Consider the following 14,603-nt stretch of genomic DNA (forward strand, 5'->3'; position numbering starts at 1 on the left):
TGGGGATCCTCCAGACTGACACCCGGAATGGGGGTGTGGGGACATCCCGTGGGTTGAGGTGCGGATGAGGGGTAAGGGAGGATCCAGAGGGATTCCCCGCCTGGGGATACAGGGGAATCCTCCAGGCTGGGGGCACAAGGGGGTTGGGGCACAGGCTGGTGGCATGGGGTGATCCCTGGGCTGAGGTGTGTGGTGAGGGCATGGGGGGCCGGCCCCAAACCACTGTAGGGTGCCCCCTCCAATCAACCCAGTGTGGGCAAAGTCCATGGGGAGCCCAGGGTTAGAAGCAAGGGCAGGGATGGGGAGGGTCCAGCTGGGATGCAGGTCAAGCTGCATGGCACCTCCCAGCATCCTTCTCCACTGTCTTCTCATCCCCTCAACCTCCTAGAGCCGGCTCTTTTCCTACCAGGGTGATGCTGGCACATCCCACCCATTCGCTCCCTGGCACTGTTGAAATGCCATCAACACCATTCTGAGAGGCTGTGGGTCACTGGTGTTGGGATGCAGCTACCAGAATGACCCCAGGAATGGACTGGCCCTCCTTAGTGACCATTCCCACCCACCACCTTATCCTGGCTGGGCTTCTGTCCCTTCAAACCCCTGATGTCTGCAGACACCTTCCTGCTGCAGGGCTGGTGTGTCCCAGTGTTTTAACATTCCCACCTGTGACTCTGGAAATGTGCCACCTCTGATGACCAAGACCAAATATTTTGGGGTTTCCACAGGGATCTTGTTGCGACATCACCCCAAAAGATGGTTTGAGCATCCTGCATCCTCCGGGCACTTTGGGGACAAATCCAGCAGACAGAGCACAGCTCATCTTTGCCAAGAGCCCCTTCTGCCCCTGCCCCATGTTGGGTTCAAGTGTTGGTGAACAAATAAATGCTGGGGCAGATGTTTGGAACACAGGTCCCCTCCAGCTGGAGCTGTTCCGGGGTTTTATGAGCCAGAAACTGAGTCTGAAGGTTCAGCTGAGCGTAGGGTGAATGCTCCATCACCCATCACCCCAAGCAAGAACGGGGGGGACTAAATAAATGGCCATCAAAATAAATGGTTGAGATGCTAAAGGAGCCACAAAGCCCTCTCTTTTCACACTCTGTCCATAAGGCAGCAGGGACAAGTTCTCCCCCCTTGTGCCAAGGAAATGGTGAATTGCTGGGGAGATAAGGAAGGGAAGGAGCTGTTGGAGGGTGGGGTGTGGTGTGTGACTCACTGGCTTTACTCCTTACACAAGAGCTGCATTTAACTATGACAAAAAAAAAAAAGAGAGAGGAAAAAGGAAAAAGAAAAAAAAACACCCCAGCAGCTGCAACATGCTCCACATTTATCATTTGGTTTCTGATGACAGGTTTTAGCAGAAGAGTCAGGATGACTCAGGTGAAATCCAGGCACTGGCCTGCAGTCAGCCAGGCTTTACTCGGTTTTATTGCCCCGGGCTCTGATCGGGAACAGAAACTGCTGTACCAGAGGATTTGGAGCCCTGAACTGCATCCCTGTTCCTCCTCAGACACCCCTGGGTACCTCACATCATTTCACAATCCTCTGCTGATGTCCAAATCCTCCGTGTGAACTAAATGAGCTCCCTTGCCAAAAACATTCACGGGCTTCTGCTGAACGGCTTCTGCTCCTGTTCGGATCCAGACTGAGCTGACACAGTTCAGAGGGCTGGGGGAGAGTTTCTGAGGAGCTACAAACCACTGAGACCTAATCATCCATACAGAAAAGGGGATAGTAAAGGGCATCTAAGTGTCTTGGCACTCCCTAGTCTTTGCTCTCTTTATTTTCTTGGAAAAGAAGAAGATAAGCTCCCTCTGGAGCCAACCCAGACTTTACAACAGCCTGAACTCAGCTGCTGTGGGAGCTGGTTGTAATTTTTCTCCTATTTATGGGGCGAGAAGGGCAGTTTGCAGCTTATTTTCTAGTGTGATCACTGTGTGGCTGAGCAGAAAACCACTTTTTCTGGGAATGTTTGAGCACAGGTCACACACATGGGAGCCAATGCCGGCAGTTCTCTTGACAGAATTTACCAACATGGAATTATTAGGTTTAGATAATGTAGGTGTGTGTCAGCATGTGCTATGACACAGCCCGATTTCCAGCCATGGTCAAGTCCTCTCCCCCTGAAACACAACCCCACAAAGGCTGGGTAAACAGAAACACTAATGCTTGGCCATTTTTTCTTTTTATTAAGGATCTTATTATGATATCTTATTGATAGTTTCCTATTAATTACACCCCATGTTCTCACTAAGCCTTCCCAAAGAATTTTTTCTTTGCTATTTCTGAATATATATATTAAAAAACAAAAAAAGCAAAATACAGGTACAAAACAGAAGAGTCATACAATAATTAAGTTTGGAAATGACCTCTAAGATCATCAAGTCCAACCATTAACCCAGCACTGCCAAGGCCATCACTAACCCCTGTCCCCAAGTGCCACATCCACATGTTTTTTGAACACTTCCAGGGATAGTGACTCCACCACTATCTTGGGCAGCCTGTTCCAATGCCTGACTACCCTCTCAATGAAGAAATTTTCCCTGATATCCAATCTAAACCTCCCCTGGTACAACTTGAGGCAGTTTCTTCTCATCCTGTTCCTTGTTCTCTGGGAGCAGAGCCCAACCCCCCCCCAGCTCCATCCTCCTGTCAGGGAGTTTTGGAGAGCCAGAAGGTCCCCCCTGAGCCTCCTTTTCTCCAGGCTGAGCCCCCCCAGCCCCCTCATCCACTCCTCATCAGACTTGTGCTCCAGACCCCTTCCTAGAGGGAATCTGTCCTCTTTGCCTTTCCTGTGATCACTCAGATCTTGGGGGTTATTTTCGCTGTTCAAAGAGAAGAGGTTCTTAGAGATCAACAAAACAGGGAGTGCAAAAATTCCTGAGACTGTAACTTGAATTATTTGCAGATCTAGAATAAGGTCTAGAGAAGGTGGGGGCCCTGTGCATCCACTGGAGGGTACCAGGGTGTCCCTGTGAGAGCCAGGGGATGCCGCTGGGTGCCAAGGTGGGGACACACACATGTGTGGTCCATGGGAAAGCCCATCAGAGGCCTCTCTCATCTTTGAAATTAGGGAAAATATCAAAGAGGGACAGGATGGGGCGGGTTTGTGTTCAAGCTCCAGCTCCTTCACCTCTTTTAGTCAGTTGAGCTTCCTTGTGGTTTCAGTGACAGGGAGTGGGATCCGACTGGGAAGGGCTGGAGCATCATTCCCTGAGTGTCCAAGAGGCTCCTCAGAGTTTGAAGAGTGAGGTCCTGAAAGAAAGTTCTCCATGCCAAGCTGGGTAAGGATGAAGAGACCCTGGGCAGTCTTCACTGGGACAGATGAAGCCATGTAAAAGGTGTTTCAAGGGGAATTTCTGCACTGACAGCTGCTGAAAGGCTGTCACAATAAATAGCAATCACGCAGAGAAGACACCTGTTTTTCCTTCACTGGCTACAAAACGGGATCATTTAGGACTGGGCTCAGAGCTTAAAGTTAGAGATGACAAATTGCACCTTCTCAAACCGTCTGTGCCAACCCAGCGTATCAACCCAGCGCTCAAGCAGCAGCAGAGCAATGCAGATCCATCCTGCTGGTAACATCAGGCCAGGATGTGATCCCCAAATAACAGCTGAGCCCACAGAGGCGATGGATGGCAGCGTCACAGCCTGCGGACATCCTTCCCGTGCCCTGGAAATGCAGCCCGAGATTTATCAGCCCCTGGAATCACAGTGCGTCAGTTGGAAGAGTGAATCACGACCAATTTAATTCTATTACCCAGAATAACCAGCAAAATTGATTACAGGCTCCCAAAATACTAAATCTTGCACAGAAGGATTTGTTGCTCCGTGAGGACGGAGGATCCCTGAGGTCTGAGGGGTTTTCTGCAGATGGGATCTGAATTTTAACCTCCTCGGTGAGGTCTCACATTTTAGGCATGAAACTGGAAGTGGAGGCAGCAGTTTTGCCCTTCCCCATCTTTCCTTTAGTGTCTTCACAGAGCAAGGACACACGATCTCATGCCGATGGGTTCCTCCAGCCTTTGCTCCCTGAAATTTGGAAAACTTCGGAGGGATTTGCCTGGGTAGGCTGCAGGAGGTGAATCCATAATTATGTTTTCAAGAATGTAAGAACCGATGTATAACACAAATCTCCAGGCTCACGTGGACCTGCATCCCATTTCCAACACAAACTACCCGACATAGACCAGGGCGACCTTTAGGTCCCTCCATTCCATTCCTAAACCAAGGGCAGCTTTGGATTCACACACCAGGCAGATGGGAACAGCAGCCGTGTCCCTGCATCGCTCCCCTCGATCGCTTCTCACCGTTATTACCCCGAGATATTGATAATGCAATTTGTAGACTGAACTGTTCCCTGGCAACACATGGCTTGAAACTATTCCTGCAAATTTCCCCTGCCATTCCTGTCCAATTGAGTCAGAATCAAGTGGCTCTTTTCGCAGCCTGGGTCGGTATTTGTGTTTTGCCTGCCTTTAAGTAAATTATTTGCTATTAAATTTGGATGGCAGCATTGAGCTGAGCACATTTAGTGTCAGCTGGGAGGAGGGAGAAGCCAGGTCTGCTGTTCTCCATCAAAGAACTCCATTAGGCACCTGAGCTGCTCACAGGCAGCTCTCACTGCTCCTGTCTTCTCCTTGGATTAGCCAGCCAGGACCACCAACCTGAGTCACCTCGTGACCAACACAGCTGGAAGCTGAGTGCATTTCACAGCCAGAAGACCTTTGAGAGGGGAAAGCTTGTCCAAACACGGGCTCTCCCTTGCCCAGCTCCACCCTGAGCATCCAAGGGTGACAGATCCATCTTGACTCTCCCACTCCACAGAATCATAGAATCATTAGAGTTGGAAAAGACCTCTAAATTATCAAGTCCAACCACTAAACCCAAACCCATTCCCCATTTCTTTTACTGCCTATACAAGGGAAGAAACTCTGCTGGAGTAACCAAGCCGCAACCATCGGAGCTGGTGACAACGACAGAGGTCAGGGACAGAGCACTATGTCCAAGAAGGCGACTTACACGGGGTTTGTAAAGCAAACCTTTGAGTCTGGCAGCCTTGGTCACTCCTGCAGCAACAAAGGGAGAAGTTAAACCCAACGGTTATGAAGATTCTAATCAGGGAATGCAATTCCAAGCAGGCCACGGGAACTCCGCTTTAGACGGGTGCAACTCCTCGGTGACGGACACTGGGGAACTCATGGCTTCCTAACCAACACCAGCGGAGCTATCCCAAGGATGGACCAGTTTGCCATGGAAAATGGAGACACGGGACATCCCCAGAAGCCAAGAGGAGTCATCTTTCTTCCCTGATGGAGATGAACATCTTAATTAGAGTTGCACTGGCACGAGACACTTGCTGTCACACTCCAGTGCCAAATACTAGCGATAAAGTTGCCAGAGGTGGTGCTGCAAACAGGCCTTCTAATCTGACCCCTACCTACTTTGAAAACACAACAAAACAAGTTAAAGCTGCTGCTGTGAAAGGCAGCAATTGGATTTACACTGTTTACTTGAAAATACCTGCTGCTCTGTGCTGTGTGACACACGGAGCAGCGTCTGAGGGGCTGCTTGTCGCTGAGATTTAAAGCACAGCCAAAGAAAGGTCTCCAAATCCCAAATAACGTAAGTGGACGTGGACTCATGACAAGCAAAGGGCAGCAAGATCTCTTTATCAGGATTTGGTGTTACACACCACTAAAAAAAAAAATGAGGAGGGCATGTAAAATATCCCTGGAAGTGTTCAAGGCCAGGCTGGAAGTGGCTTGGAGCAACCTGGTCTAGGGGAAGGTGTCCCTGCCCATGGCAGAGGGGTGGAATGAGGTGGTCTTTAAGGTCCCCCTCCAACCCAAACCAAAATGAACCACCACAGGAAGAGCACTTTCCTCCCACAACCTTCCTGTCATCCGCCTCCTTAGCTCCTGCCTGGTGCGGCAACACGACGCTCCAAAGGCAAACAAGGCTTTTCAAGCAGGTTTTACTGGCTGGGCTGTGTCACGTTGTTGTTTTCCTTCACAGTAAAATTTTATTATGGAGCAAATGCCGGGAACACCAAAGAAAATATTCTTCAGTTTAATTTTAGCACAAATGTTCTTGCTCTGAATAAATGCCGAGCTTCCTGCGGATCCGGCACTCCCTCAGAAGTCCAGCGGTTTGCTAACAGACTGTCCATCGTTTGAGGCCCTTTTTGTTGGGTTATAGCTGCATCCTTCCAGCAAGGATCAGCTTTGGGGTAGATATGGAAGCAACAGCAGCAGCAGAGGTAACTGGGCAAAATGCCACATGCAGAAATATTCGGGATGATTCTCTTTCCCAGATTCCATCATCTGCTGTTGGTTTTCATGCACTACTTTTAAAACATGACTTTCTTCTCCAGAAAAAGTGTATGGAAAGGGATCGGTTTTTAATGTCAAATAATGCAGTGGAACAGCACAACAGACTCAGACATAGCAGAGCCTGGTGGGTCAAAGAGCCTGGTCCGACCCAAAGACTGGATATTTATCCAGTGCAATCCTCCCTCTCCAGTGTTCCGAGCTCCGTAGGAACAACAAACATCAGGCAGGTTCATTGGCAGAGTTTCCAGGCTGACTTTTCTAAAATACCTGGTTTTCCAGCAGAAAGGCGGCAAATTTGGGACAAACAAGCATTTCTGAAGACTTCAGTGAAATTCCATTGAATTATTTAGGGACGTTCTTTAAAAAAAAAAAAAATTTGAAAAAAACCCCCAACAAACAGATCAAAAACAGCTAGTAGAGATTTAACTGTTTGCACTTGAAAATCCATTCCACGTTTTCTGTTCATTTTTGGTCTGGCATTTCACTTCCACTCGAATTAGGATTTATCCTTGGCTCCGTCCTGCCGGTGCTGTTGCTGGATGAGTGCGCCCCGTTCCCGGCCGGCTCAGCGCTGCTCCCCAAAGGCTCCAGGTGATGGAGGATGCATTTGTAGCTCTGCCTGGAGCTGTGTAATAGAGCAAACCCCATCTTCGATGATAGAAATGTAACAGCAGCCTCATGGGAGATGATCCTCCCAGAATTAAAGCAGCTGGATACTCACTTCCATGATCTCGCTGGAAGTTTGCTTCTCGTTTGCTGTTTATTTTATTCCTGTGGACAGTGATCACCAGGGAACAAATCCTAGGAGGAGCTGGGGGGGCTCAGCCTGGAGAAAAGGAGGCTCAGGGGGGACCTTCTGGCTCTGCAACTCCCTGACAGGAGGGTGGAGCCTGGTGGGGGTCGGGATGTGCTCCCAGGGAACAAGCAACAGGACCAGGAAACAGTCTCAAGTTGCACCAGAGGAGGTTTAGGTTGGATATTAGGGAAAAATTCTTCACTGAAAGGGTGGTCAGGTTTTGGCACAGGCTGCCCAGGGCAGTGGTGGAGTCACCATTCCTGGAGGGATTTAAAAGATGTGTGGATGCGGCACCTGAGGACATGGGTCAGTGGTGGGCTTGGCAGTGCTGGTTGGACTCCATGATCTTAGAGGTCTTTTCCAACCTTAAAAATTCCATTATTCTACTGCAGTCACGCAGCTCTGATGCCAAACCTCAAATCTGATGCTGGAAACAGCTTTGCCAGCTCTAACCAGCCATGGGGGTGGCAGTGAGACCCAGACTGTGACCCCAGGGCCGTGCACATGGGGTCTGACAAAACCCACAGACGTTACACAGTGAGAACTCTGCCAGGAGTAAAAGCACATGGAAACCAGGGACCTGCAGGATGGTGCCAAATATCCCTGGTGATTTCCATGAAACCACCCACTAAATCCAGGAGCCTTGTTTTGAACAGACCTTTGGTGTGTTTGTTCAGAAGAGTTACATGACTGCAAACGTCCCACTCTCTTGGAAGTTTACTTTGGCTGTTTCCTCCCTCCAGCAGGAGCCAAAAGGACTTTGGATGCTTTGTGGGACCAGGGTAGCAGTGGATACCTCCCCAGATATGGTGGAAGGCTGACCTGCTCATGGCAGGGGGGTTGGACTTGGTCCCTTCTAACACCACTTCTCCTCTCAGGTCTGTAGAAAGGGCTCCACACAGGCAGCTCAAACATGAATTCTGTGAATAGGGATGAAAAGAACCACCTGGAACATCTCCCAGCACCGTGCTCAAGATGCTCAAGTCACCCACAGAACAACCTGATCTAAAAGAAAGAAAACATTACAGTTCACCAGGCCCAGTGATTTTTCTAACAGGATGTTACCACTGCAATCCCATTTTTCCCCAATACACCCAAATTTGGAAATAGGCTTTACTACCTCAAAGTAAATCCTAGTCTCTGATGCAATATTTTTTCCTGAAGAATGTAGAAAAATCACAATGATGTGCCACTACTCTCCTGAGCTTTCTGCATCATGTCAGTGCAGAAAATTAATTATTACTTAGATTATAACTTGCTGTCCACCAGCAGTTTAAACAAATAAAATGTGTAATTATAGATGAGAACTGTGAATAACAAAAGCATTTAAATTGCCAGGTCTTCAGGATATTCACTGCTTGTATTTACCATCCCTGGTTGACACCATGACCACCTTTTTCTTTTTTTGCATGTGGTAAAACCAGGAGTTGCTTTCTCCAAAATGACCTACAGCAATTGTTAAAATAGTCAAATGAAACACATCTAATGCTAAAATGTAATGTTTTTTACTGAAATCTCACTGAATCTTCAATCTACAGATTTCAATAGTAAAACTGTGTTTTTAATGGAGAGTCATTTGCCTTTTTAGAATCAAAGAATCGTTTGGGTTGGAAAAGACCTTTAAGACCATCAAGTCCAACTGATGTATTTTCAGCAATAGTCAGGGAATGGTTTGGGTTGGAAGGGACCTTTAAAAGCCATCAAGTCCAACTCCCTGCATGGGCAGGGACACCTTCCACTATCCCAGGTTGCTCCAAGCCCCGTCCAACCTGGCCTGGAACACTTCCAGGGATGGGGCAGCCACAGCTTCTCTGGGCAACTACTTCAATAATTTCTTACTGTCCCAGTGTGAAGAGAAATGGGAGGAGGAAACAATGAAAGGACATGCAAAACCAGGGGGAAAAAATTGAGAACTCTCCAGGCTCAGTTACTATGCTAAAGAGTTAAATTATTTTAACTGATCTTAAAAAAACGTTTCAAAATTTGAGTTTGCTTCGAATACATTTATTAGACACAGGGCCCTGTCTCCAGAGCAGGGTAAATGTGACTGACTGCCTTGGGGCTGGCAGGTAAAAATCTGTTTGCTTCAAATACAACACCAACTTAAACAAGGAAACTTTCACGTTTTATTTAAAAAACAAACGTTACAGAAAATAATAAACACATTTTCAAGTTCTTCTGGACCCTGCTGAGCCATGGACTGGGAAAGCACATTTGCACAGTCTGGAATGGCTTGGCTTTGCACACCTGACCTTCCTAATTCAGCTTCTGCCCTGGTTTTCTATCCCTGCCTATGTCAAACTGCTCTCTGCCACTGCCACAGATGTTGAAAATGCAGTTTAATGTGTTGCTGGTGTTCAGCTTTCTTCCCCTCACGCCCATTTCCTTGAGCGTCTTACTCCCAGGCAGTAGGAATGGTACAGAAGCCGTTCCTTTGCCTCTCTAAAATCACAGGGCAGATTTTTGGACATAGTTTATGCTCCCCAGAATGATTAATCTGAATTTAGCACCAAATATTACAAGTGTCAAGGCACACAATGTGTGTGTGTGTGTGTCACAGCTACACAGCACTGTGGAACTCAGCTTCCAGTGCCTCCAGGGAGCAGGCCCATTAATAGGAATTTTGCTACCAAGCTTTATAGTAAAAAATTGTGAGAGTAGATTTCAACATTTCCCTCAAGAACTGATTATAAAACACTTTCTAAGAGACTATTTGGAGCAAAACCACTCCGTCTGCCAGTGCTCTCTGAGCAAGGCAGCCAGTTCCCTCAGTACAGAGCTACCTGAGCACAGAACACAGACACTGAGAAGGCACCACATCATTTAGCTCTGCTTGAAGGCAAAAGCTGACAACCTGCCATTTGTGGATTGGTCCAAAGGCTTGGATTTTTTGGATGCGTTTGTGTCCTCCGATTTTTCCTCCTGGCTCTTTCTCCCTTCATCTTCATCAGCCGTGGGGCGCTTCCGCTTCTTATCTTCTGCTAAACCATTAACTGCCCCTCCTTTTGCTTTCTCAGTCCACACCTTTGAAGAACAGACAACTACAAATTAGGCCACAAAACTCACCACTTTATTTTCTACACCTTATTTCCTGATTTTAAGGCACTGAAATAATTCCTGTTAAGAGGATTGAGTCAGGACGTATTCCCTCACGTTCCTTTTTAGTAGCAGTGTTCTCCTTCAAAACTGTATTTCATCTGAGCCTGTGTATGAAATTGAAGCTCTTAATTGTCCTTCTGGACAAATAAGAAAACCCAAAAGGCCCAACAAATCAAGTCAGAACGAATTTACGTCCCAGTGGCTTAAGCCTGATTATGTCCCTTTAAACTCCTTCCTTTCCCTTTTGTTATTTGTTCATTGATTGTGTTTCTCTCACAAGCCCCACTTTGAAAAAGCTGCTTTCTGATACTAATTATTATTCAGTTTATATTTTCATGAAGAACATGTCATAGATCATGGCACCATTCAAAATTGAAATCCATAAAAATGGAGAACAGCAGAATTCAAAGAAAAAATTCCTGACTGAAAATAACCAAAGAGATTCAGTGGGAGGGAAAAAAATTATCAAAACCACAGAAGTAGAGAACGTTTGCTTACCATCCTTTCCTCTGATGTCAACATTCTAAATCGACTCATGCCTTCTTTTATTACTTCTGCTTCGTTCAGATCAGGATTATCTGTCAAAATGTTTGCTCTGTTCTCCTCCAGCCACATCTGGAAACCTGTCCTTGGTCTAAAGCAAGCACACGAAAATTGCCTGGTTAAGAAGGTTATAGGAAAACCATAAAAAAAAAAAAATCCCCCAAAGCAACATTTCTAAACAGCACCTAATTGGATTTTTTTTTTTTGTTCTCAGAAGACAAGACACCTCTAGTCAGCAGCCTCCTCTCTCCTATTTCAATATTTCAAAGAACATGCTGACAAGGCAAGACTAAGTCAAGTATTTTTATTAAGATCATGATATATATGGAGATTAACATTCCAGTTTTAGAATGACAAAGCACAATGGTTCTCTTCCTTTCTGACAGGGTCCCATCAGCCTAAAAATAGAGCACATCCATTAGCATGTTTCTGCTAATCCTTCTCACAATTCTCCCTGCCACTTGTTGTAGAACATTATCTGTAAAGGTTAATGAAAAGAATGCCAGCCCAAATGAGTAATAATTACCTTCATCTTCCTCAGTTAAATGAAGTCTAAATGAAACATGATTATAATAATGCAAGTTTCATGAGGACTGGGATTGTTAGAAAAAACATCTGCTCCAGAGGAACAAGACAGATTAAAGTCTTAGCTAGGAACAGACATGCTCCTTAAGTGATACAAGTTTTTGTTTGCTTTCTCTTTTTAAAAGCCCACCAAAACAAAGCTTTTACTCCTTCCCACAAAACCCTTAGCTTTTAGACTTTGAGATTTTGTAGAGGTGTTTAAACTTTAAGTATTTCCTATACTTGGAACTGACACAGCAGCGTGGTTTCATTTATCACTCAAAGGTCATTACAAGCAGTATCAAGGCAAAAATCACTGCTTAGAGCCCCAAAATTACATTTTGCACTGCTCACTTATTGTTTGCTCCCACATTTCTGAAGTGGGTCCACAAATGTGATAACTTGTGAGCTAACCTTTAATCTTCATGCTATGCTTCTCTGGCCAGTCCAACACCTTCAGAAACAAAACAGGTTTTGGACTTGTAATTCTATGAAAACTGGAATATGGTATTGAGATGCAAGTGTCACCTTCTGTTTTCAGTGTTCTCCTGTGCAGTGACTTTGACTTCATGGGACTCATTTCCTGCTTTTCCTTCTCTGTCTTCCACTGCTTGTCCTTCCCTTTCTTCCACTGCTTTTTCACTAGGGTTGGGTGTAAGTGTACGAGGCTGGAAGAAGGAGGCTGCTGAAGCCTATAGAAATTGAGGTTAAAAAAGAAAAGGTAAGAACACCTCACTCTCAAATAACACATACTACTGCAGCCTAACAAACCCCAAGCCCTTCCTAAAGACATAATAATCACTTGCATTAATAGAGCATTTAATCCATCCAATTTCAGCACAGCAGAAGTTTATTCACACAATTTAAAATAACAGCTCAAAATTCAGTGCAGAACGTAATTTCTACAACTGATTTTTTTTTCTGCTGTTTTATGTTCTTTCATAGCTTTTGCACTGTGCTTAAAATGAATTTTGCCATCTAAAGCTGCTTTACTCAGTCAACGGGGTTTCATCCTTGATAAAAGCTGGTAAAATTCAATTTATTGTTCTTTGCTCACAGAAACAATGTATAAAAGACTAGAAACACTACCTGCTTCGACTTGGGTTTGGGAATCAGAGGCTTTATAACTGGAGGGTTCTGCTTGTTCACAGCTCGACTGCCAGACAAAGATGTTTTCTTTGAGTATCTGCTCATAGTGTCTAAAACATTTGCTGAGGGGACCACTGGGTCCTTTTTGTTAGATGACACCTAGGAAAACAAATAAACAGATGTTTTATTTATTTTCTGTCATGTTCTCCTGCTCTGTCCCTCCAAGGTATCTGTTACATTGTAAACTTCAGATATGATTTTCAGAGCACAGCAAAACCAGATGCAGAAATTCTTACCTTAAATGGATTCACTCGTCCTTGGCTGCTTGGTGCACCTAGAACTGCTTAAAAGGAAAGAAAAAGGGGTATAAAAGTGTGTGCATGTGTGTACACACACACATACATAAATCTTTGAAGCAATGTGCACATTTTGGATGAGTAGAAAGACATTTTAGTAACCCCCTGAAGGTTAAACTATATGTGCTCAGCTATTATTAGTCATCAGAAATGCCACACAGGACCAACAGCTTAAAATACAAACCCGGAGGAAGACCCAGGACTTCCTCCACTCCCAAATCCGTTTCCACTCCTATTATTCTTGCTGGAGGGTTGGCAGGTTGCTAGAGGTCACATTCTGCCCCTGCCTGCTCACACTCACAGATCAAGGCAGGGTTTATTCACTCTGCCTTGCAAGTGCAACCAATAAACGTGCCTGTGATTAGTAAAATAAACCCATTGATCACCATGCTCAGTCTTCCCCTTGTCCCAAAGAATGCCTTCATGGCACAGCCAGGCAGACACTCAGCATTTGGCACAGCCAAGTCAGTCAGAACAGTGTTATGGAACATCATTAGGTAATGGAGACAGGAATAGGGAACCTCCTAAAAATGTGAGAACAACAATCAGTGCAACCAGGACAGGTTGGACAGGGCTTGGAGCAACCTGGGATAGTGGAAGGTGTCCCTGCCTATGGCAGGGGGTTGGAAGGAGATGGTCTTTAAGGTCCCTTCCAACCCAAACCATTCCATGGTTCTGTGAAGTTACATTTGTCAACACTGTTATGGACTAACTTGAAGTAGCAGTGGGAGAACAGATGATATGAACAGGAGCAGATATTGTGAAGCATGACAAAATTCTCATCCTGGAATAAATGGAGGTTTACTCACCAGACTTTGGAGTAGTCACCTCTGCTGAAGTGACACCTTTGGAGAAAGGATTTGGCCCTTTAGAAAAAAAAAAAGAAAGGGGTATATATTGAAGTGCAATAAAATGTGATAGCATAACTGCTTTAAAAACAAAACCCCAAACAGACAACTAAGAAAGGGTGAGGTTTGGAGCAATCTGGTCTAGTGGAAGGTGTCCCTGCCCATGGCAGGGGGTTGGAACTGGACGGTCTTTAAGGTCCCCTCCCAACCCAAACCATTCTATGATTTTGTGATTCTATAATTATAGTGAAGTAATTCATATTTTGAAGTGTGACTTTTCATTTTTAAACCATACACTTTTACAAAACCATCTGTCATCTCTACCTAGATTTAAAGCTGTATATTTATTTCTTAAACCTTAAGCTCATTCTTAAAGTGTGCCAGGCAAACTACTCATCTATCAATTCAACTCCTGTGAGATTTGAGCTGAAACCAAAGTAACTGCTCAGAAGGTGACCCAGCCCTTTAGGAATAGAATCAGGCAACAGGAAAAACTCCCCAAGGGTCCCTGAAATGGTTACTAAGCACAATGCACACACAAGCTGTGACACAGCAGATGACACACACGGAACTTGTTTCTCTGCAGCGACTGCAGGCAGAGCCTGGAATACAGACTTAATTCCTAACTAAGCCTGTAAAAGTTATCCAGATAGCTTCCAGCCTATTCAGAGAATATATTTTTCTTACTCTGTTTATGCACTTCTGGAGTTTCTTCTGCTTCCTCACAGGCATCAGTTTCCTCAGCATCTTCCACTTCTTGGTCCTGCTGAACATTCCTGACTGGCAGCCGACCCCACTCCGTGGCTGAGCTGCTGTAACTAAAGGGAAGGAAAGGAAGTGGTCACCACACTCAGAAGGAAAACTGGAACAATAGATAGCAAGCTCACTTACTTAATTTAGGAAAAAAGAACAATAACGTTTGGCATTTATGTGCATTATACCTCTGATTAAACTGCGGCGATTAAATTAAATAAAG

At 45.4% G+C, this 14,603-nt stretch overlaps 1 protein-coding gene across 4 annotated transcripts in view; it reads right to left on the reverse strand.

Moving 5' to 3' along the window:
* Positions 1–9,231: 9,231 nt before the first annotated feature.
* WDHD1 (WD repeat and HMG-box DNA binding protein 1) overlaps positions 9,232–14,603 on the reverse strand; it is a 28,222-nt gene continuing 22,850 nt past the window's right edge. For 3 of the 4 annotated variants that reach the window (XM_027724414.2, XM_027724413.2, XM_039381656.1), the window contains 7 exons: positions 14,315–14,445; positions 13,589–13,645; positions 12,720–12,766; positions 12,424–12,582; positions 11,863–12,026; positions 10,726–10,861; positions 9,232–10,152 (listed from right to left, as the gene is read on the reverse strand). In XM_027724414.2, coding sequence (XP_027580215.1) covers positions 9,952–10,152; positions 10,726–10,861; positions 11,863–12,026; positions 12,424–12,582; positions 12,720–12,766; positions 13,589–13,645; positions 14,315–14,445 — 895 coding nt within the window. In that variant the 3' untranslated portion in view covers positions 9,232–9,951. The remainder of the gene's footprint in view (positions 10,153–10,725; positions 10,862–11,862; positions 12,027–12,423; positions 12,583–12,719; positions 12,767–13,588; positions 13,646–14,314; positions 14,446–14,603) is intronic. The other variant, XM_027724415.2, reaches the window with a different exon arrangement.

Source organism: Pipra filicauda, unplaced genomic scaffold (assembly GCF_003945595.2).
Source record: "Pipra filicauda isolate LSUMZ 115617 unplaced genomic scaffold, ASM394559v2 scaffold235_size1210477_pilon, whole genome shotgun sequence".
NCBI classification, from domain to species: domain Eukaryota; kingdom Metazoa; phylum Chordata; class Aves; order Passeriformes; family Pipridae; genus Pipra; species Pipra filicauda.